At 42.6% G+C, this 23,917-nt stretch overlaps 3 protein-coding genes and 1 long non-coding RNA gene across 5 annotated transcripts; 1 reads left to right on the top strand and 3 right to left on the bottom strand.

Moving 5' to 3' along the window:
• Nucleotides 1–494: 494 nt before the first annotated feature.
• Nucleotides 495–6,308, bottom strand: LOC4346253 (protein DETOXIFICATION 33). The gene is made up of 3 exons (XM_015793476.3): nt 5,861–6,308; nt 1,758–2,386; nt 495–1,302 (listed from the first exon to the last, which is right to left on the bottom strand). Exons 1-3 carry the CDS (start codon nt 6,224–6,226, stop codon nt 729–731), a joined length of 1,569 nt encoding a protein of 522 aa, XP_015648962.1. The 5' UTR covers nt 6,227–6,308; the 3' UTR covers nt 495–728.
• A 3,586-nt stretch (nt 6,309–9,894) lies between these two features.
• Nucleotides 9,895–11,499, bottom strand: LOC4346254 (NEP1-interacting protein-like 1). The gene is made up of 3 exons (XM_015793073.3): nt 11,206–11,499; nt 10,921–11,099; nt 9,895–10,638 (listed from the first exon to the last, which is right to left on the bottom strand). Exons 1-3 carry the CDS (start codon nt 11,372–11,374, stop codon nt 10,204–10,206), a joined length of 783 nt encoding a protein of 260 aa, XP_015648559.1. The 5' UTR covers nt 11,375–11,499; the 3' UTR covers nt 9,895–10,203.
• A 2,954-nt stretch (nt 11,500–14,453) lies between these two features.
• On the bottom strand, nt 14,454–19,087 carry LOC107282065 (uncharacterized). Its single transcript, XR_003243752.2, has 6 exons — nt 18,955–19,087; nt 18,539–18,860; nt 18,186–18,359; nt 17,428–17,543; nt 16,886–17,034; nt 14,454–14,803 (listed from the first exon to the last, which is right to left on the bottom strand). It is a non-coding gene; the product is annotated as an uncharacterized lncRNA (long non-coding RNA).
• LOC4346255 (uncharacterized) lies at nt 16,939–22,600 on the top strand. 2 transcript variants are annotated; one of them, XM_015794842.3, is made up of 5 exons: nt 16,939–17,100; nt 17,233–17,284; nt 18,192–19,592; nt 19,668–20,975; nt 21,429–22,600. In XM_015794842.3, the coding sequence occupies exons 1-5, from the start codon at nt 16,939–16,941 to the stop codon at nt 22,268–22,270; spliced, it is 3,765 nt and encodes a 1,254-aa protein (XP_015650328.1). In that variant the 3' UTR covers nt 22,271–22,600. The 2 variants fall into 2 exon arrangements, with proteins under 2 accessions (XP_015650328.1, XP_025883232.1); XM_026027447.2 differs by having other exon boundaries at nt 18,192–20,975.
• The last annotated feature ends 1,317 nt before the right edge of the window (nt 22,601–23,917 follow it).

Consider the following 23,917-nt stretch of genomic DNA (forward strand, 5'->3'; position numbering starts at 1 on the left):
AATCCAATGGAAAAAAAAATGGTCTTATAGCACGGAAATATCTTTACTTATTTTAGTTTTATTTATATAGTAGCACCAAAAGCCAATTCTGTCAAAAAAAATTTTCCGTGAGTAAGTCACTGGAGAACGAATGTTGCTTGCGTTACATCATACACATCCATTGCCCAAGTTCCATTGCCATTGACAAACAGAATCTGAGACCAAACTGCCAAAACACAGAACCACAATATCAACGCAACTGCATTTCTTTTTACCCACTCCGTTTAATATTATAATTCGTTTTAACTTTTTTAAAGTCAATTTTTAAATGTTTGACCATTATTTTTAAAAAAACAGTAACACTTATAACATTATTTGTTTTATGTTGAAAATATTGTTATGTTTTTCTATAAACTTGATTTAGAAAAAAATTGTATGAAATGGAGATACTAGTATATAATATCATGCTTTATTCATGATATTTATCTATTCTACACGCGCACGAATCTCCAATCAAATCCAAACAAACAACAAGGTGCACATACACTGCATAATTGCATCGTGGATTGACATTCTCGGATACACAAAACCACGACATATCAACACATCTGCATTTTCTTATTGCAATCCATGCTACGCGCACGAATCTCAAACCAAATCCGACAACAGGATGTACATGTACTTGCATTGTGCAGGTACATTACAAATTCTTACGCCATGGATGGATGATGAAGCTCGCTGTCGCTTAACTAGATGGGGTCGTCGACGGCGAGCTTGGCCGTGCCACCCCAGTGCTGGATCCTGGCGTGCGCCTCGCTGGCCTCCTTGTTCCAGTTGGTGCGCGCCGTGATCGCCACCAGGATCGCCGTCTGCAGCCCGACGCCAGTGAGCATCCCGCCCCACATCCCCTGCACGCCGCGGCGGAGCGGGAACGCGATGGCGTAGCCGACGGGGATGCCGACGCAGTAGTAGCAGCCCAGGTTGATGTACGCCACCAGCCACTGCCACCCGGCGCCGACGGCCACGCCGGAGAGCACCGGCTGGACGCTGTTGAGGAGGAGCGAGAAGGCGAACACCACGCCCAGGCTCGCCACCGCGCGCACCACCTCCGGGCTGCCCGTGAACGGCGCGCCGTACACGTCGCGGAGCAGCAGCACCGCCGCGAAGAAGGCGACGCCGATGGCGACCGAGGACACGAGCACCACCGCGATCGCGAGCCTCGCCGCCCGCGGCCGCCCCGCGCCCAGCTCGTTCGACACCCTCACGCTGATCGCCGCGTTGAACCCGAAGAACACCATGATCTGCCACCCAAACAGGTTCGTGCTGCAAAATGCAAACAGATCGAGATCGACATCAGCTACGATCCGAGCATAAAACAGTGAAGACGATGAGTGATTACTGATTAGTGTGGGTTTTTGTCCCTAAGGGGTTATTCTCTCATTTTGTGCATGCCGTTCAAAAAATTATCAAAAAATTATTTAAAAATTATCAAGATAGATCAATATATGATATATCTTTCACAAACATGCGAGTTAAAATTCGACTTATACAATTCGAAACAAAAATAATAAATTTAACTGTGAATTACACGTTCACTTTATAGTCAAATTTGTTATTTTTGTTTCTACTTGTATAAATTGAATTTGAATTTGCATATTTGTGAATTGATATATCACATGTTGATATATCCTACTATTTTTTTCAATTTTTTTATGACTTTTTAGTGACACAAAAATAAAGAGATATCCCTCTAAGGGATGATTTGAGTTTTCACTAACCAGATGGAGACGGCGGCGACGGCGACCTGGGCATTGGGGAGGTTACCGACAATGACGATGAGGAACATGTAGAACCAGAACTCGAGGCAGATCATGATGGCGGAGCCGAGGGAGAGGCGGGCGAAGCTGAGGAGGTCGGTGAACGCGAGCCAGTCGAACCCGTTCCAAGCTCCAGGGCAGTAGCCCATGACGATGTAGGCGAGCTGGCCGAGCACGACGAGCCACCACGACACGTTGAGCGCGACGGCGAGGCCGACGAGGCCCATCCGGAGCGGCACGAGGAGAAGCCACGTGAGCGCGACGTGGAACAGCAGCACCGCCGCGGAGACGGCCGCCATGGCCATGACCTTGCTCTGGGCCTGGAGGAACTTCTGGATGGGGAAGTTGAGGGCGTAGGCGAAGAGCTGGGGGATCATGTAGAGGGAGAAGCGGCTGGCGAGGACGGCGATCTCGTCGTCCTGGTGGAAGAAGCGGAGGATCGGGGTGGCGAAGAGGTAGATGGGGAGGAGGATGACGCTCATGGCGGTGAGGATCACCCATGAGCGCTGCAAGTAGATGCCCAGCATGTGATGCTGCTTCGCGCCAAAAGCTTGCCCGCATAGCGTCTCCAGCGCGCTCCCCATCCCGTACTGCACCGCACACATTCATACACACACAACACATTTTTAGGAGTAAGCTAAAACAAACAGATAGATTATTATGATAGATTATTACAATTTATAAACCATATTACTATAGTCTGATAATCCATTCGAAAGGTGCTTTTTTAGATTATTTGGTGGCTAACAACTAACAAACAGCTAACAATTTAGAGAAATAAACATCTAACAACTTATTCTATATCGGCTTATTATAATCCGACTTATAATAATCTGGCTCTTAGAGAACGGGTAACACGTGTTGCGGGAATCTTCAAGTGGAGGTCAGAAATTCAAGCAAGATTTCCCAAAAAAAATCTTCTAACATACTTTTGAAATTTTAGTTAAAACTAATTTAAATATGTCCAAAATTAAAGTTACATAGCCTTCCATTCGTTCTTAAGTTGAATTCGATCCTCCTAATCTGGGTAGTAGGCACATGATTTATAAATAAAAAAGACATACTACTAGAAGGGTCAAAAGTGATACATAAACATATATAAATCATGTGCGAGTGTGTGCATATGGTGTTGTGTGTACAGTAGTGTGTGCATACGCGTCCATGTAATAAAAAAATGTTGCGCAGGTGATGGAGAAAACAAGGAATTAATAAAAAAGACATGTGCACTTAACTCTCTACTGCAACTATCGCTGTGTTCGTATTAGGGGTGAAAACAGTACGGAATTTTCCGGATTCCGGTCATGTTTTCGGAAACCGAATCGGCCAGTCGGAATTTTTTCGGAATTTCTCGGAATCGGAATCGAAAACGGAAATATTTTCTCGGAAACGGAATCGAATATGATAATAGCAGTTTCCGTCGGAACCCGGAAACGATCGGAAACATTCCAGAAAAATTGTCGGAATTTCCGAAGTTAAAAAGCCCATAGATTCAATAGTCCATAATTCATCCCTAGCTTCCCAGCCCAACCCAAATCGCGGCGGCATCTACCCTAACCGGCTAACCCTATAGGAGAGAGACCGTCAGACTCAGAACTCAGACGCGACTCGCGAGTTGGAGGCGGAGCGGCGGCTGCGGCGTCCAGATCGCGGCATCGCGGCGCCAGCGTGCCCTCACGCCCACCGCCCGTGGCGCCGGCCCCCCACCGCCCTATGCTGGTCGCCTGGCCGGCTGGCCCCCGCCGTCCTCGCCCCCACCATCTCGCGCCGCCCTTGCTCTTCGTCGTTTCGCCGCCGGCCGCCGCCACCATCTCGCACGGCGCCGGCGCGCCCTCGCGCCTACCGCTGGTCGCCTGGCTGGCTGGCCCCCGCCGTCCTCGCGCCGCCCTTGCTCTTCGTTGTTTCGCCGCCGGCCGCCGCCACCATCTCGCACCTCCGCCGGCCTGCTCGGTCCCCGCCATCTCAAGGCGCCGTCCCACCGCGTCTCGCCGTTTCACCATCGCCACCACCGCCGCCGACGACGGAACAACCACCACACCGACGAGGCGACGACGACACCACCACTGCAGTCTCTTCCTCACCGCCACCAACGCCGACGGCTCCTCGCCTCGCAGCAGCCAGCAGCCCAGCGGCAGCATCTGAGCAACCAGCAGCAGCAGGTGTATATAGTGATTGACTTTGCACTTTTACTAATGCTCTATCATTTTTTTTGAAGGCTAATGGAACGGAACAAGAGACAGAGACAGTAGAAGCGGAATGTTCTAATGAGGATGGCATTGCGCCAATGGATGTTTGAAGAAAATGTTGGTCAATTTAATTTTCAAGTTACATCTAATTTCAAGTTTCCATTTCAAATTAGTGTACTCCTGCTGCACAAGTGGATGAGATATGTTTGAACCATGTACTGATGTGTTTTGTGATTGAACTATGTTTTGTGATGAACTATGTATTTATAGGGTGATGTGTTTTGTGATTGAACTAAGTACTGAAACACTGATGGACTGATGTGCGTTGCTGTTCTGTGATGATTGATGAACTATTGCTGTTCTGTGATGATTGATGAACTATTGCTGTTCTGTGATGATTGATGAACTAAGTGTTGATGGACTGATGTTCTGTTGTTGTTCTCAAACCCATTTCCTGGAGTGATAGGCTGATAGCAGTATAGCACCTGAATTGTGTATACCTTATAGACTTATACCATTCTGTTTTGCTGTATTCTTTTAGAATATTTGTTATGCAAATTATATGAAGTTATAGAAGAATATATTTTTGCTGTTGAGACTAAACAATTAGACTTGATATAATTGTGTTTTATGATGAATTGTTGACTGTTGAGACTTGCGAATTGGACTTGACAAAAGTTTGAAGCTCAGTTTGAGGGGTTATTGTATTCCGATAAATTTTTGTTACCGTATCCGCGCTGGTTCGTTTTCGCTCCGTTTTCGGTTTCGATACTATTCGTTTCCGTTTTTGTTTCCGATTCCGATTCCGAAAAAAATATGAAAACGAAAACGATAAAGTTTGTTTCCGTCCGTTTCCGTACCGTTTTCACCCCTAAGTTCGTATGTTGAAGTTTGGGATCCAATCTCTCGCGCACATAAATGGAGTGATTCATTAGCGTGTAATTAATTAAATATATGCTATTTTTTTAAATGGGTTAATATGATTTTTTAAAAATAACTTTCGTATAAAAAATATTTGCAGTGATTGTTAATTTGGATGAAGAAAATTAAAATTTGTCTTAAGAAAACAAGTTTTAACTAATTACAAGGAAGTTAGACTAAGATTTAATAAAACTTTGGATCCAAATAACTGACATAAGCGCAAAAATGTACAACTCAATCCTGTGATTAAGATAAAGTTTAGACATAATGAAGAAAAAATTGGGAAGCTAATCAAGCAAAATTAACTACTGTACTTCCAAGGTCTCTCGAAAAGTGTACTGTAGTCAAGTTGATAGTTAAAAAGACAGTAAATTTTTACACAAATTAAAAAAAGGACAGTACTTTTGAGATGGAGATAGTAATACACACGATCGATCGGTGAACGAGGGTAATTATATTATACTCCCCTCACTTCGCTCTATCTAAAAAATTAATCAATATTAAATTTGGTACATCTTAGTACTATAAATTTAATATATATATATATATATATATAAAAGTATTAGAATGTATCATATTTAATATTTTTTTTTGACGGAGGTGGTAGGTAAGTAGGAATAGATGAATGGAAGTAACTGGAGTAACTATTAAGGAAGTAGCCAGCCAGCTACTCCCTACTCCCTCCGTTTTAAAATATAAGGCATAACCGCTCTTAACCCAAAGACCAAGAAATAATTATTATTATCTCCTAGTTTGAATCACTCTAATAAATATAATGCATGTATCCAATAGAATTAGAGATATTGAGGATGGAGAATTTAAAAAAATAATAGTTTAATGGAGAAGAGGTTCTAATTAATTGTATGCATGCATGCATACCTTATATTATGTAACATATAAAAAATATAGTTGTGTCTTATATTATGAAACGGAGGGAGTACTAGCTAGTGAGTGACTAACCATGATCCCGAAGGCGAGGCCGGCGATGACCATGTTCTCGGTGGAGACGGCGTCGAGCTCGAGCGTGGTGAGGTGTCCGGCGAACACCTGCGTGACGGCGCCGAGCGAGTACTGCGCCAGCGACGTGAAGATGGCCGGACCGGCCAGGTACCACAGCCGCCGGTTCTCCTCCGCCGCCAGCCGCATCAGCTCCCCCACGCTCCGGATCTCCTCCAGGTCATCCTGCTTCTTCACAGCAATCCCCTTAATCTCCCTCGACTCCGGCGACGACCCGCCGTCACCCAGCAGCAGCGCCTCCCTCAACTCCGGCGACCCGCCGCCTCCATTGTTGCTGTGATCCCATGCAGATCCACTCGTACTGCTCATTCTCTCTCTCTCTCTCACGCTGATCTCGATCTCTCTCTGAATCGACCGATGGAGAGGTTTGACGCGACGATCGATATGAGTTGGCTCCTACTATATAGCAACTGGGTCTAGAAGACACTGGTGCAATAACTCTCAAACTTAATACATACAATGGACCATTGCATCTTGCCCGATTCATTTTTCATAATTATTTTTTTTAAATAATGCAAATTAATCTACATTTCTTTTTCATTAGAAGATCGATGTATATGACCACTTCATACACATACTAGTTATATTGCACACGTGTAAGGCAAAGTTATTAGTTATGACTAATATGAATTAATATATTATTTTGGATAGAGATTCATTAGCTAGGAGGATTGCTGAACTGTGACCAATATGGATTTATATTTGTCTTCTCTTTACCCTTTGTTAGCTACGTACTCCACTTTCTTTTGTTATTGGTCATGATGAGCGACAATTTTGTAACGAGTAGTTGTAGCTTTTGTTGAAGCCAATGTCAGATTTTATCCATTAATTATCTAAAAATAACTTAATAAGAAAAAAAAACATGTTTATCACCTCACGATTTGGTGGTTACCGTGAAAAATATGCGATTATTATGAGGTATACCATAATTTTAAAACCGAGAAGGTTATCGTAAATATAACTACGTGATAATTATATGGTTCTATAAACTCTGGTCGCATCACAATAGTGTGATCGTTAATAGTGCGTATCTAGCACACGGTCAATATATAAGTGGGTTGCCACTTGCCAGTTGCCACGGTCGTCGCGATCTCTTATCAATATTGCGTTGATCGATTTAATTTGTGAATAATTCGATCGAGGAGTAATCGTTAATTATATAGTTGCGACTGTCATTGTCAGATATCACGTTTGCTATGTACGTACTGTTCGATTACCAAACGAGAGTATTATATACAACACGTCAAGTACAACTTCACCTACTTGAAATTAAAACCAGCTGGAGCGCTGTTGATGACTGAATTTAAAATCGAATTTTGAAAAGAACAATATCGGCGCAGGCTGATTAATTAATTAGAGAAGTAGCTAGATATAGCAAGGACTGTCAGTATTTATTGTTTAATCACGACATGGTTCTCGTGTGGCAGCTACTACGACACTACCACAAAAATTTGACGACGAACGACGACGGCGACGTGACCACCTCGGTGGACCGATGCACGCAGCAGCTGGTACGTACATTTGGTGATTTGGAGATCCTCTAATGTTTACAAAACCACCGAGACCGTCTGTAAAAATCAATGGGAGTAGCTTGTTCTTTTAGGGGATTTTTAGATGGTATTTATACGGATAAAAAGTTATTGGTTTTTACTTGGTTTTCCTTAAACTTGTGAGGAGCGTTTTCACTTATAAGATATATGGGGAAATCTTCACCTTTGGAGGTTTAGGGCTTGTTCAGATTGATGTCATTTCAAACCATACCATTTTTTTTTGTTAGAGTTGTCAAATATATACATCCATTTAGTTTAATTACATCAGAATATCCGAAATCCTATCAAAATTTTGACAATATTACCAAATTGCCAAGCCCTTAATGTCTTTATTTCCATGCATATGTTTCATGTGAGGAAGAGATAACAGTATCACAATTAATCCTAATTTTATTGAAATTAAATCTGATGTTTACCCGGATTATATTAAAAACGAAATGATAATATTAGATTACTATATTTAAAACAAAAGGAGCCAGGAGTCATTAGACAACGTTAACAGTGAAGAGAAGGGACAGACTGGCGGAAGGTTGGATGAGTGATGACTGATGAGTGTCAGCGTCACATCACGTGCTTCATGCAGCATTGACTGTGCGTCCCCAAGCCAAACAGTAGCAGCAGTCGATCATGACTGCGTTCTCACACGATCAACCGACCGACCAACCAACCAACTGCGACATGCAAATGACATTTCTCTTGAAAGTTATTTTAGTACAGCTTGTGGTTAGAAGCATTCCATCATGGTGGTGATATCAATCAAGAGCTATAGCTGCTAGCTGATCATCTATCACTACAGCCGATCTCTCCCAGTTTTTTTTTTTCTTTTGGAGTCGGATGGATTTTAATCTCTGCTCTTGTGAGCAAGAAATTAAGCTAAAAGAAATCTCAGCCCATGTACATAAATGGGATGGAATTGAGGCCCATCAATTAGCCCAACCAAGTCAATTAAGCCAGAAAGAAGAAGCCCCCAGAGAAGCCTGCGGATCATATGGTACACGGCCCACCACCCGGCGATGTGAGTGGGCCTAACGCTGAAATCAATTGATGGGCTTTCAACTATGGCCCTTTATGTAGGTGACCTCATAGGAATCAGGAAACCGGTATCCTCTTGAGGAGGAGGGCTTTCGAACTTAAACCGTTCGCCGTTTGGGTTGAGCACATATCACCTCTGTAGCTCTAGTTGGTAGGATTGTAGTTAGTGCTTCTCAGATTCAATAATGAACTCAACAACAAACCTTTGAATTATGCTATTTTTATAGAGGCAGACGAAAGCGATCACTAGTTTGTGAAGCAGTGTGCGCATTAAAATAGACTTACAGATGTTATTATTGTGACAACGCCGCAGCTCCCTATCGATATTCTTTTTTTTCTATTGTTAGATTTCATTAGGAAGTATATTTTCCTAGTTCAGTTAAGCTTTTCTTTTGAAAAAAAGTGGTTCAATACTTTCAGCTACTAAGATTATTCTTCTAAACTCTGTCTTCTTACAATAAGTACTCTAGTAAATTGAGATTTTGTGATTGAGACTTGTCTTTAAAAAAGTACTCCAGCGAGCAAACCACAACACATATCTCGCAGAAGAACTCTTAAAAATCCTTTGAGTTCAATGAAGTTCACACCAAAATCTGTAACTCAACAATAAACCTTTGAACTACGATATTTCCATGTAGGCAGTGTACATCAAAATAGGCTCATGGACGCGGTCGTCGTGTTTTAAGTATAGAGATTACCCTGTCTATATGCCTCTTTTCTGCTGTTAGGTTTATTTCCTTAGGCATCGTTCGTTTAGGGGTGATAGGGGAGATTGGCTCTCGTTTTCCGCGCGCACGCTTTTCAAACTACTAAACGGTGCGTTTTTTGCAAAAAATTTCAATAGGAAAGTTGCTTTAAAAAATCATATTAATCCATTTTTGGAATTTAAAATAGTTAATACTCAATTAATTATGAGCTAATGGCTCACCTCGTTTTGCGTATCTTCCCAATCTCCTCAATCCCCTTCTCCTCAAACACTCCCTTAGTTCCCTTAGCCTTTCATTTGGAAAAGGATGGTTCAGTGCTTCCAGTTACTCTGTTTAGCATTGCACTAAGGATTATTATTCTTCTGAACTGTCTTCAATGATCGATTATGACTTGTCTTAAAACAAATAGCAAACCACAATATGCATCTTGCATAAGAACAAGCGTGTGTTTAGATTGGTGTCATTTTAACTATATCATTGTTTTGGTAAAGTTGACAAATATATGGTTGCATTTAATTTTACCAAATATTTGTAAAGAAAATTTTGGCACAACATATTTGTTCCATCCTATCAAAAATTGGCAATTCTATAAATTTATAAAAAATTCAGCATTGCCAAATTTTGGAGGTTGATTTTGGTAGTAATCTGAATAGGCCCAAAATTAGTGATGAAATTAATAACTAAGATAGAGACAAAATCTGGATCTCTCTATTATGTTAATCACAAGGTCTCCATGTACAAGTATATAAATCTACAATACATACAAGTGTGTGTGTATATACTAGTATAATGCAAGTATCCGCTACACATATGTACTACGCCAAAACGAATCAAGGTATCAAAAGAAGGTGAGGTAGTAGGTACACACACGCACGTCAGTCGTGATCCTCACGCCGTCGCCGGCGGCGTGCCGTGCACTGCACGCCCTTCTCACTAATCTTCTAGCTTAAGCCTAATTAACCACGAACGAGCCAACCAGATGCGAGCTCGCGCCAGCTCAGCCGACGACGACGTCGTCGACGGCGACGGCGGCGGCGACCACCGTGCGCCGGCACAGGGGGCACGACGCGTGCCTGAGCAGCCAGCTGTCGATGCAGCGGAGGTGGAACGTGTGGCCGCACTCCGGCAGCCTCCGCGCCCGCTCGCCGTCCTCCAAGTCCTGGAGGCACACGGAGCAGCCGGCGCGGTCGTCGCCGCCGGCGGCGGCGGCGAACGTGGTGACCGGGAGCGCGGCGATGGCGTCCGCCGGCATGCCCGTGGCGGCGGCGGCGACGCCGGGGATGCCGGTGTCGAACATCTCCGCCAGCGTCGGCGCGCTCTCCCTGAAGGGCGCGTCGGCGGCGTTCATCTGGCTGTCCACCGCGTTCTGCACCGCCGGATCCACCTTCTCCCGCACCAGCCGCCCCGTCAGGAGGCTCCAGATCACGTCAAGCTGAACACACAAACACAACCAAACTTAATTAGCTCCCAAATTTGGTAGAGCAAGCAAGCAAAAAGCTTAATTAGCTTGCAAATTGGTACTATCAATTAGTAGAACAAGGAAAGCTTAATCATATCTTTTTTTAGTACAGCAAATAAACTTAATTGGATTGCTAATTGGTACGATAAGTTGGATTAGTAATAAGAATGAATGCAAATTCATCGTCTCAGCTGCGAGATGGAACTGTAATTGCAGTAGGGGATGCAGATTTTGGCAGGAGATTAGTAAACGTACGACGTAGAGAACGCTCCAGATCCCGGAGTCGTGGGAGCACCACATGGCGACGGAGGAGTCGACGACCTCCATGGCGACCACCGCGCCGGAGATGGCCCCGATCCCGGTGCCCCGCACCATGCCGCTCTCCGTCGCCAGCCCGATCAGCCCGCCGGTGATCGCCCCCAGGATCGTGCCCACTGTCAACCAATCGATCAATTACTCAAGTTAATTACTTCCATGAAACAGATCGAGCTCGAATTAATCGAGGCAAACAAAAAGAAGCAAGAAACCACCACCACCTACCTGTGGCGAAGACGAAGGTGACGATGCCGCGAGCTACGGCGCCGGCGACGCGAGCCGGCAGGCGGGACATGCTCCTGCTGCTGCTGCTGCTGCCGGCGTCGTCGCGGCCGCCGGCGACCACCGGAGGGGAGTAGGACGAGAAGCTGGCGTGCACTGCTACGGCCTCCATGGATATTGTTGGTTTGTGCTGGATTTGGATAAGGGGAAATATCACTGATCGATCGATCGAGCTTGCTCTAGCAGAGTGCAGAGAAGAGGAGGATCTAGCTAGCTAGCTTTGTGGATGTTGGGTACGTCTCTAAAAAAAATCTTGTTAGCATATAAATATGCTTGCTTGGTGAATGGTGATTAGTAGTACACGACACATATGAATTAATGAATCAAGCGCGTGTATAATTCACAAGGATTAGCCGAGGGAAAGGGTACGCATGAGATGATATGATATGAAGCATATGCACTTGGCTTGCCAGCTCAGCCATGCACCGCTTGCCTGACAGGCTGCCACGCAAGCTTAAAGCCTTAAACACTGATCTTACTACTTTTCTTAAAAATGTTAAGAATTTTTTTAATGAAAAAACCGTACGGGCACTTCTTTTTCCTTGCATATTAGTATCACAGACTGACAGACAGTCTCCCCAATATTCTAAACAGTACGGTTTCTACAAAAGTTCTCTGCATAAATTTGTTAGAATGGTTTTTTTTAAAAAAATAAATAACTTTCAACTTCGTAACAGTTAATTCATTCGTTTACACTCTCAAATATACTATCATAAAATCAGATAATCTATCATCTCTTCAGCATTTAGGGCTCCTTTGATTTGTAGGAAAAATATAGGATTTTTGGAGGATTTCAATCCTATAGAAAAAAAAATCCTATGAAGGCCTTTGAAACAAAGGATTGAATCATATCCAATCCTTTAAAATTCGTTCCTTTAAAATTCGTATGGAATGGGTAATCCTATGCACATTTTGGAGGAAAGTTAGCAAGAGGTCTAACCTCTTGGAACATTTCCTCTGAGTCTATCTCTTTCATCTGATTCCTGCTTTTTTCCTGTGGTCCAATCAAAACGGCCATTCCTGTATTTTTCCTGTGTTTTGCAATTCTCTGTTTTACAATTGTATTCCTATCAGAATCCTGTATTTTTCTTATTTCTCTGTTTTTTTTTCATTCCTACGATTCAAATGGGCCCTTAACCCGTAAGCCAAAAGGCACTTTGAAGGGCCTACTTTCTTCACCTTAAAATAAACGAATCTAATACGGGATGTGCTCTTGTCCAGATACTTAATATATCACGCCATGTACTACGTTTGCTTAATGGAGAGGGAGTACTAACACAGTCCCTCTATCGGGGTGGCGCACCAGGTGGTTGGAGGAACGAGTCCATCCACAGCCACCGGCACCCCCGTGAGCTTAAAGCCATAAGGTCAGACGTGCCGCTGCAGAAACGGGTGACCACGCGGGAGCGTTGATGGCAACGCGCGGCCAGAGTGGTTGGGGCTAGCTACGTACGCCTCCAGCATTTCTCCTCTCCTTTCTCTCTTCCTTAATTCTTTCCTTGCCTCGCTCTCTCTCTTAACGGCTAAGCTTCTTCTACATCCCTCTTCTTCCTGTGTCTCTGTCTGATGCTCTCAGCTACACACAAGCACAAGTGCAGAAATAGAGAGAGAGAGAGCAGCTCATGACATGAGGGCCGAGTTTAGTTCCAAACTATTCCTTTAAACTTCCAACTTTTCCATTACATCAAAACTTTACTACACACACAAACTTTCAACTTTTCCATCACATCGTTCCAATTTCAACCAAACTTCCAATTTTAGCGTAAACTAAACACACCCGAGGCAAGTGAAAGCGAAGTCAGAAACTTCTCCTATGCTGCCTGCTGGGAATCTGTAATTTGTTTTTTGTTTTATTATTATACTATGTTTAATACTTCAAATGTGTGTCCGTATATCCGATGCGACAAACAAACATAGAAATTTTCCCCAGCTAAACAAGACCAAACACAAGTGCAGAAATGGAGAGAGAGCCCCTCATGACATGAGGCGAGTGAAAGCGAATTCAGAAACTTCTCCTATGATGCCCGGGCGACGGGTGCAGCGGGACGTGTAGGGAGGAGTCAATTTCTGCTAGCTGCAGCGAGCAATTGTTTCAACGGAACATTGATTAGGCGATTACCACCAACAGGGGAGGTGTGCCACAGGTTTTTCTACGGCGATTGCGAGCTGCGTCTCGATCGCAATTTGTCTGACCTTTTCTTTCTTCAGCATGAGCAACATATGCAGGTGAAGGATTCACGGTGAAGGCATCTCTACTCTAATATATGGTGTCAATGTTCCACGCAAGACCTGAATGGGCAAATGGTTTTCGGGTGGTTGGGTGAATGACACCATGACAGAGACGTGTGCAAGGGAGAAACACAATGGTATGGAACTGTGGATGCCTTGTATCGGCAAAAACAGAAGTTGGCTTCAACAGGATTGACAATGCCGCCGGGCGCCGGTTAATGCTAACCGCGTGATAATCCCACCAAATTTAAACAATTTTAAACAGTTTTGAATTTCTTGATTATTTCTTTTTCCGGTTTTTCATAGCTTGTGACAGTCACCGTGGTTATTGCGCTTACCGTCGGGATACCATAAGCTAGCTCGGCTGTAAGGAAGAGTTGTTTAATCTTTCAAGAAGGAAAGGAAGGGGGGAGCTTACATAGCTTTTGCTACAGACAGGATGGAATTTTCCCAACCTTTTTTCTCAGAAAGAACATAAATTTTCCGATTTTATATGAATAACATATTGTTCTATATCTTCAGTAAAGCTGAGCTAAAATCTTGACATGAGAGTCGCACATTTTCTCTTGCCATCAAATTTACACCATTGGACAACGATTGCAACAGATAAACAACACTGGCAGAAAATAATACTGCCAACTATGTTGCTCTTTTGATGTGAGGCCGTCTATCGACGGCTGACTCAATTCACCGATTGTTTCTCCAACCGCTGCCGTAATCTAAGTTATTCTCTCCTCCCAATCTTAGCTATAGCAAGGTGTCAAACTAGATAAATACTCAGTTTAACATATATCAAGTTGATATGCAAATTATCAAGTTGTCCCAAGGTTTATCTAGTTTGGTACCTTGCTATAGCTGGGATTAGGAGGAAAATTTTTGTGCATTGGTTGGTGAGGGAGACGTTTTATAAAATGTAACGAGGAGATCCGGGACGCACATTTTAGATCCAATGGTTCACAATATAGTCCTCAGAAAGAGTCAATACTCAATACCATGTGGAATCAGTCAATAGGCTACATGAGTTGAATTCAGAAAACATGGAGCCTATAAACTGTGCATATAATTTGCAACCATTCACAAATGAAAATAATTTACTTCATTTCTAAACACTAGAACATTACTTAATGTTATAAATTTTGAGAATTATACAGTATAACGCAGACACTCAACTCACGCACACTCACTCCTATGAGCATTTTCGAAGACTCGACCGGCCAATCTATCCTGGAGATTGACGAAGTCACCACAGGATCCATCCTGGAGATTGAAATCACCACATGCGCCTCGCTATCAACGGGTACGTCGCTTACCACTGAAAGCACAAAGCTGTTAAATCCTGAAAAAATCGCTTCCATGGAAAGTCAAACCTAGAACCTAAGGTGCTACTTAGGCTCGTGTAACCACTAAGCCACATGCCATTTCGCCATAATGTTGTAAATTTGGTCCAAATGCCCGTACCATGCTAGTCCTTCCGGTGACACTTAATTTACTAAAAATGTGTTCCACACCCAATACTTTATCTCGATTTAACCTAGTACTACCTCTGTCCCAAAATAAGCGCAGTTTTGACCGTTCGTCTTATTTGAAAATTTTTTATGATTACTATTTTTATTGTTATTAGATGATAAAACATGAATAGTACTTTATGTGTGACTAATTTTTTTTAAAATTTTCATAAATTTTTCAAATAAGACGGACGGTCAAACGTTGGACACGGATTTCAACGACTGCACTTATTTTGGGACGGAGGTAGTACAATGCAGCGTGCTATATGAACTTTTGTGATGAGTATTTATATGCTGCTCTAGATAAAGAACCCCTAAAAACATAACAGTGCTCCGTACAAAATGGTTAACGGCCTACTACTAATATGGAGATCCTATTATAAAGGTTTCAGCATGGGTAGGCCTGGTAGGCTGGTACAAGCCTGGGAAGCCGTGGTACAAAGGCATGTACGTTTATCATGTTTGTCTGCTACTAGTACCATGCCAGGCATCTACTGCTACCTTGTAGTACAACCATCGTTTATCCTGTTTGTCTGCTATTATGCCAAAATATTTTTAGCTTTTCCTATTTGTTCTAAAATATATTTATTTTTAGAATAATCATTATATCAAAGTTTGTGAAAGTAGGAAATAATTGTATTTGGAATAGATAAATTGATTAATAATTGCATTAGGATTTAATAAAGTAGAGTCGTTGTAGTTTTCTTAGTTTTGTATTGGTATGTGTGGGACAGGAAAAAATAAACTTATTTTGGGATGAGATAGTATTATGCAAGGCTTCTGCTGCTAGCTTGGTACATAAAAGCATTTATAGGTTGTTTAAAAAAAGGTCAGCCACAAGAGGAAATTAAAACCCCTTAAAGTACTTTAATTAAGAAGAAGCACTCGAAACCGGGGCAAGAGAAAAGTCACAAATCCCCCCCCCCCCACCAACAACAATATTCCTCGTTAAATGTGAGATGGTTGGAAGTGGAAAGATAGTTAAATGTAAGATGAGAAGAAACTTGAATGTAATTTTTTATATTTATGGACAAATTTTAAACCCTTGTAACGTTTATATTTATGGATAGAGGGAGTATACTTTGGGTGTGTTTAGTTCACGCCAAAATTAGAAGTTTGATTGAAATTGGAACGATATGATGAAAAAGTTAAAAGTTTATGTGTATACGAAAGTTTTGATGTGATGGAAAAATTGAAAGTTTGAAGAAAAAATTGGGAACTAAATCAGGCCTCTATTGGCCTCTATTGGAAGGTTTCAAACCTACCACTAGCAGGTATGGGTAACCTGGTAGCCTGGTACAAAGGCACCCTCGGTGCCCATCATCATCCCATTTGTCTGCTGCTGCTAGAGGCTTGTGCTGGACTGCTGCTAGTCTCTGATTTTATACTTGCCTTCTGTGACAAAACATGTGAATTTACGCACCAGAGCACCTTGCATCTCCTTTGGTTAAAGGGGCAACGGATGAATAAAGCGATGTTAGCTAATAGGGGAGTACATCTGATACGATCTATCCTCCCGTTCAGTTGGCAGCATAATAATGTTTGTACCTAGGTAGTGTCCAAGAAGTAGCTTTTTATTATTTTACCTTTGCTCTTTAAAATCACAACGTGCTGGAAATAGATATCGCAGCAAGGGTTGGAATAACTAAAGAACATCATCACTGTTCAAATCTCCATATTTTATTTGCTTTACCTTTTGCTTTTTTCCCTCCCCTTTGTTCTCTTTACCTTTTCCTTTTCTTTAATTCCATTTTATTTCTTACTACATCATGTCACGGTGTCACAACTTTTTTCTAGGTTCTCACTTTAAGCATCTTCTCTTTGCTTCTCGTTGGAGGCAGATAAGCTTCTTATATTAAAAAATTGTAGGGTGGAGTTACCATACTTACTTGCATGCCATATCATTCAACTCTTCAACCAGCAAACCTGAGCTCTTGCTGTCATGGCAGGGCTTAGCACCGGAGCAGGTGCTCCAGTTGTGAAGTTATACCATGAGAAATCCATGATCATGCCTGATGTGTCCAGAGTGCTTGCATGCCTGTATGAGAAAAACATCGAGTTTGAGACTGTCAAGGATTCTTACAAGGACATCCTCAGGCTCCAGGTACTTTGCTGCCACATTTATGTGTTACTTTCCGTTTTCGGCAACACCCAGAATGTACAACAATAGAAGCAGTTTCTTGGGTTTATATATTTATATCTCATTTCGAGTTTTTATTTTGTTCTGTGACTGTAGGCATCGAGGAGTGTTCCAGTTCCATTCTACGATGGACCCACATTTCTACAAGGTAACAATGTTTGTTGCACAATCTAGCCTGTCTTAATTTGGCAAGGTGTGTGATGTATCCATGGTTTAGGTAAGCTTGCATGGCTAAAGGAACATAGCTTTTTTTTTGGTTAATCACAAATCCTAGAATGAGATGCTTGTTACCTGTATCAGCATGCGTGCCTTGTAGATGAGACATTTTTGAACCGAATCAAATAAGTTGAATTCAATTTATGTCTTGTGCATCCACCCTGCAAATGATTGGTGCAGGAATTTTAAACCTGTAGATGAAATGAAATTGACATGTCAATCAATAGCCATGTGATCTCAGAAGATTGACATTATTCATTATTTCAGGATGAAAATAATTAATATAACAGTAGACTTAAAATGAAACAAAGAAAGAATGATTCTCAGCATTCTGGTTTTCAGAAACTTAGGTGCTACACCATATCATGTCCCCTTTCATTTCAAAATTCCATTTAAAGTGGAAATAGTTGGCAGACCCTGTTCATCAAAATGTAGTGCCATTGTGCAACCACTGTGTACCATGTCGTGCATTCATCATTAGCGGCAATTTGTTTCATGATTACGGTTTGAACATGAAATGAAATGCTGAATGTATGTCTAAAAACTGGTTCGAAAATAAAAACCTCATGAAGCACTCAAGTGGAAAGAGAGGTACATTTCACATTCTAGCAAGTATATCATGGTTGTACTAGCAGGATTCATGGTGCCAAAATAAACAAATGCTTCTTAGCATGTATTAATCATGTGAATTGGCAACTGAAATCACACTATCTAAAACTATCTCAATTTTCTCAACTGAGGTTATGTAGGACATACACTGTCCACAGAAACCAGAAATATAGTAATGGTGCATCTTCAGTCTTCAATCAGAATATGGTACTGACCCTTCTTACCTGCAGAATCAAGAGCAATTTGCCGCTACATAGCAGAAACCTATGAACAGCGTGGGTATCCTTTCCTGCTGGGAAAGGATGTTCTGGAGAGGGCTTCCATTGAACAATGGCTCCGTCATGAGGAGCATGCGTTTGATCCTCCGAGCCGGGCATTGTTTTGCCACCTGGCCTTTCCTGTGCAGGATGACGACGATGATGATATCAACACAGAGAAAAGAAAACTGGAAGAAGTCCTTGAAGTCTATGAACAAAGGCTTGGTGAGAGTGAGTTCCTTGCTGGGAACAAGTTCACCCTTGCTGACCTTGTTCACTTGCCAAACACCCACCACCTTGTGACATCTGAATTTGCCTACCTGTATGACTCAAGGAAGAATGTGCAGAGGTGGTGGGATACAATCTCCAACCGCCAATCTTGGAAGCAGGTGCTGAAGGATATGAACAGAGTGGAGGAGGAATACCAAATGGAACTAGAGCAGCAGGAGGAGCAGTGGCAGACAGAGCTTCCCCAAACATCTGTTGGCCACACCATTCGCTTAGACCCTCGGCAGACGACTAGCACTGAGTCACGGACAGTACTAGTCCCACCTCCCAGTGCTGGTATGATCTCAACCTCATTTTCATCACAAAGAGAGCAACCTCTGCCCTCTGAAACAATCCGCCAAGATAAACCCTCACCTAGAAAAGAAAGCAACTTCTTTACTACCACAGAGAAAACTCCATCAACCCCAAGGTCTAGAGCTCCTACAACTCAGAAACAGCCTAGCAGTACCTTCTTCACCCCATCTACCACCCCCAAAATTCCTCAGAGAACAGATACTGATATATCCAGCTCCAAAGATGCCCCATACCAAACCAAACCTAGTGAAACAACATCGAAAGAAGCTCATGATAAATCCCATCTCTCTGGCTTTTTTAAGGCTAGGAGCCATACCGATGAAACAGCAACTCCTACAAAACATAGTCCACAAGAAGACTCGAAAACTTCTACCAAGATACCCAAAACACGTGATATCAGTGAGGCAGTCGGTCCTAATAGTCCAATATCAACCAAAGCTCCCCATGAAATTGATGAACGTGCCAGTGTTGATCCCCGCTTTGACAAGCCAGCTCCATATACCAAGCCTACCACAAACATACCACAAACTTCTTCTGGAAGGCCTTCTGCACAGAGAGATCTAGGCACTTCTCCTGGCACTGAGGCAGACAAAACATCTTCTGATCTGGGAGGTGGTGTTCAGTCTCCTTATGCACAGGGACGTGCTGAGCAAGTGAAGAAAACCTCATCTGATCAGAGAGGTTCTGAAACTGCACAACCAGCTCAACCCCGTGGCATCCAGCAATTCACCAAGGATGCTAGACAGGCTGATCAAAACAGGATAGCTGCATCACCACGTCAACAACCATCAGGTGAGCAAAATGTCCATAAGCAATTTATAGCACCACCAATTCTGAAAATACCTGACTTGTCAACAATGCAACCAGAGTCTCAAGAAGACACTCATAACATCATGAGTGAAGATGAAAGATTCTCTACCAAGAGGCTCCGGAAGATGATGGAGGAAAGTGAAAAGGAAGCACAAGAAGTTAAATCACAGCCTACAGATTTTCGACCTTCAAAGGAGGAAACACCATCTATCTATAAGAATCCCTCAGATGTGCAAGACAGAACCATTTTGGATGATAGAAAAAGTGGTAGATCTCCGTCAGCTGGCACACGAGCTCCTGACTATCCAACAAGTGCTGCTGAAAGAAGAGTTGCTTCACAACCAAAAGAAGGAATGCCATATGATGATCGTGGTGCCACTAAACCACAAAAATCACCATCCATCAATGAGCAAGAAAAAATTCCAGTAGTGCCAAGCCAAGCGCCACCAGCCAGTTCAGGGAAAGCTTCCGAATCATTAAAGGAAGTTTCCCCTGATGATGGCTTGGCTCAAGTATCCACCATCAATCAATGGAGACAAACCTCTGCACCTCCTCCAACCAAACTAGCAGCTCCTGATGCTCCTAGAAATGTTGGGTTGGCCAAAACAGAAGGTGTTGACAAGAGGACACAGCCAAGCACAACAAAGGAAACCCCAAGGAATGATAGAAATGTTTTAGCAACAGGGCAAGGAGCTGATCGTGGAGTTGGTAATGAACAATATGACAAGAATTCCATCGATGAAAGAGCACCACAAATGACACCAAGGCAAGCAGCACCTTCTGTCACTCAGCGTGCTTCAGCATCAATCCAAGAAAGAATTAGTGGTGCCCGTGGCGCTAGTGATGATATGTTTGGAAAAACATCAAGTGCTGATCAAAGCAACACTCCAGCCATACCAAAGCAAACAACAGTTCAAGGAGCAACCCCTGATGTTCGTGGTACTAGTTATGCTGACAGAGAGATGAAACTTCCTGCTGATGAAAAGGCAACAGCAAACAAGCAGAAGCCAGTTTCAAGTTCCCAACAGACAATTGAACCAATTAGAGGAGGAACTCCTACCTCATATGGCAGTACTGATGATGACTTGGCCAAGACATCAAGAGCTAATGAAAGACAAACGCCACCTTCAAAGGCGCAAGCACCAGCATCCAACAGACAGAGTGCTTCTACAGCTCTCCAAGGAGGCACACCTGATGCTCGTGGGGAAAATACAGCAGTCAAACCATCAGTCACTTCTCCAACAGGTATGCCTACTTCATCAAGAAGACAAGAACCAACTCCATCAGTCACTTCTCCAACAGGCGTGCCTACTTCACCAAGAAGACAAGAACCAACTCCTGACACTCAACGTCGTCGCGCAGCAGGTAAAGTAACCCCCACTAAAAGAAAATTTGCTCAATTCAATCAAGTAGAGTTCCATGTATATGCATGCTCAGCAGCAGGTCAAGGAATACGGTGGAACGACTAAACATCACCACAAAACAGGCAGCAATACCTTCTGCAAAAAGATAGTAGTTTCCAAATTTCTAGATGAGTTTGAAAATCCCAAAATCTTATAGCAAAATGCTGCATTTATATTGGCACTCCAGCATTTTCAACACTGAAAAAATCATTTCTCATATTTGCATTTTGTTGGAATGCTTAGCTCAATGTCGATTTGGATATTTGGTTCATCCTCTAAATTTAGTCACAATGTGCTATTGCCTATTAGGATTATGAGTCCCTGTCCTAAGGAAAGAAAATCCTATATATTCTTTTGAACTGTATGTTTAATGTGTGGGTTGATCATGGCTTATTGATTTGATGACATAACACAGATCAAATGCCATCCCAAGCTCCACTTCCGTCTTCCTTCAGTACAAGGAACAAGGAGAATGGTATTTCTGAAGCTGGTCAAACCAACACAGTAGCACCTGATGGGCTGCCAGGTCCGGGAGTTCCCAAAGATGCTGGACCACAGGTTGCAGGACCTTCAGTCGTGAAATCACAGAAGAACATGAATGAAGCATACAACGATGGACCATCCACACAGCAGTTGCCAAATGATCAGTATAGGTCTCAGCCAAGAGAAGCCAAGGAAGAGCAAGGAGCTGATGCAGCACTAATCAATGAAATTGGCAAGGCCCAAAAGGATGATTTGTTGGCAAATCCAAATCAAAGTAGCACTGGAAGAGTTCAACCAACATCAACTGAAGAAACATCCAAGCAGCAACTGCAATCCGGGCTGAACAAGCCTATATCATCTAAAGATGGCAAAGAAACAGTAAGCTATGGCAGCTCAGCAACGTCCAGAGAAATGCTACCTTCTATTCCTGATAAGAGCATGAGAGTGCAGCAACCGCAAGGTGACAAGTCCAGCTACTCCAGTATATCACAAGAAGACAATGTGAAGCAAGGGTCTCAAGCTGCACTGCAGGGATCTGGAAATGAGCAGCCTAAGAAAAGGGACCTCCTTGCAAATGCTGATGAGAAAATCAGAGGAACTACAGGAGAAGCCTTACAAAAGTCTGATGAAGGGCGGATCTCCTCTAATACTGAGCAAATGAAAAGCAACAGAAATAACAGCAAACCAGATGGCTCAACTGAACCCACTTCATTTGATGGCAATGAAGGTAATCTTCCTGAGTCACAGAGGCGTGGCTCATCAAGCAACCCGTAAAATGCTTCATCAGCTCATTTTCTTTCACCATCTCTGCCGTACTGCTATCTACTTCCCTATTTTCACATAATAAGGTCACCTATACACCAGCGGACCAGCCATACCAGTCCATGTTGTCTACTCTGCATGTTTATTATTCCTTCCCAGTGGTGCAGTATTGTTCATTACTTGAACAATGACTTGTTCAGATGTCAAAGTTCTTAATTTAATCTTGTTTTGAATAATGTGAATGCAATATAGCATTCTCCATATGAACCCTATCTCTTTGTAAGTTATCCATGCGCATTCACCTTAATTATCTATTATATGGTATTAATTGTTCTGGAATCACATCCATGCATTACCAATGTGTCATTAACCCATTACCAGTTAGGATATCTCTTAACCAAAAAAAACTTGGAAAGATTGCCTCCATTCCCTAGTAAGTGGCAAGCTACATAGATGCTCAGCCAGAGGTAAATATTTAAATCAAACAGAAAGGTAGGGGGAAATGAATTCTTCATTGTATATATCGTCACATCACAGATGCACACATGTTAGAGTAGCTTAATTTAGTACTTATGTCATAGTTAAAGCTTAAGTGTGGATATTTTGCCACCTTCCTAACAACATTAATTTAACTATCTGGAATACATTGCAGCATCCTAGGCCTTGCTCGTGGAAATATGATTAACTCCTCAACAGATTGACCTTAGACTGCTAATATAACAACTGTACAATAAGCTCAACAAACAGCATAGTGGCCACTGTTATGGGCACAACTCAGCCCATCTCATGCATTCAGTTAGTTTGTTAGGCTTTGTTAGATAGGGTTGTTAGGAGCCTGCTCTATATAAGGAGAGGCATGGCAGTAAATTGGAATCAATCAAGAAAGAAAGTTAAACCTATCTCTGGTCTCCCCCTTCTCTGTTTGTCTCACCAGGCTCCAGGGCGGCGAGGCTGCAGGCCTCACCCTCCTGTCCAAGCACCAGCGTATCCACACCCACAACAGACCCCAAATTGGATGTTGTAGGAATAGTGTTACTCCCGCCTGTAGACTCATCTGTGTGAATCTGAACCAAAAATTCTCCCTAAGGCCTTGTTCGGTTACACAAGGATTCAATCTGGGCTGGGAATGACAAGTATAGTAAGAAATTTATGATAGATACAACGAGAGACCGGGATTTATTCCGAGCCGGGAACCAATTTACTCATGATAGGGACAATAAGAGACCGGGAATCAATCCACTAGTCAAGAGGTGTGGAACTAATCCAGATGTTTTGTTGTACCTAATATGAGTAAATTGGTTCCCGACCCGGAATAAATCCCGGTCTCTTGTTGTACCTATTATAAATTTCTTGTTATACCTATCATTCCCAGCCCGGAACGAATCCTTGTGTAACCGAACAAGGCCTAAATAGATAGATAGAAGTGCAAAAAGATGGGACCTGGTATGCTGTTGTTGAAAATCTCCATATGAAACAGAAACCAGTAGCATTAATAACAAGTTAACAACACATGGAACAATGTTACTCTATCAGATGTTGGCTTCACTAATTCTTGATGACTAACAGCATAGCAAAACCAGCAGCATAGACAAGTTTGTCATCAGCCAACTGAACTTCAGAAAATTTTAAGTTGGATAACATCTCCATGTGAAGGGAAGA

Source organism: Oryza sativa, chromosome 8, assembly GCF_034140825.1.
Source record: "Oryza sativa Japonica Group chromosome 8, ASM3414082v1".
In the NCBI taxonomy this organism is placed as follows: Eukaryota; Viridiplantae; Streptophyta; class Magnoliopsida; order Poales; family Poaceae; genus Oryza; species Oryza sativa.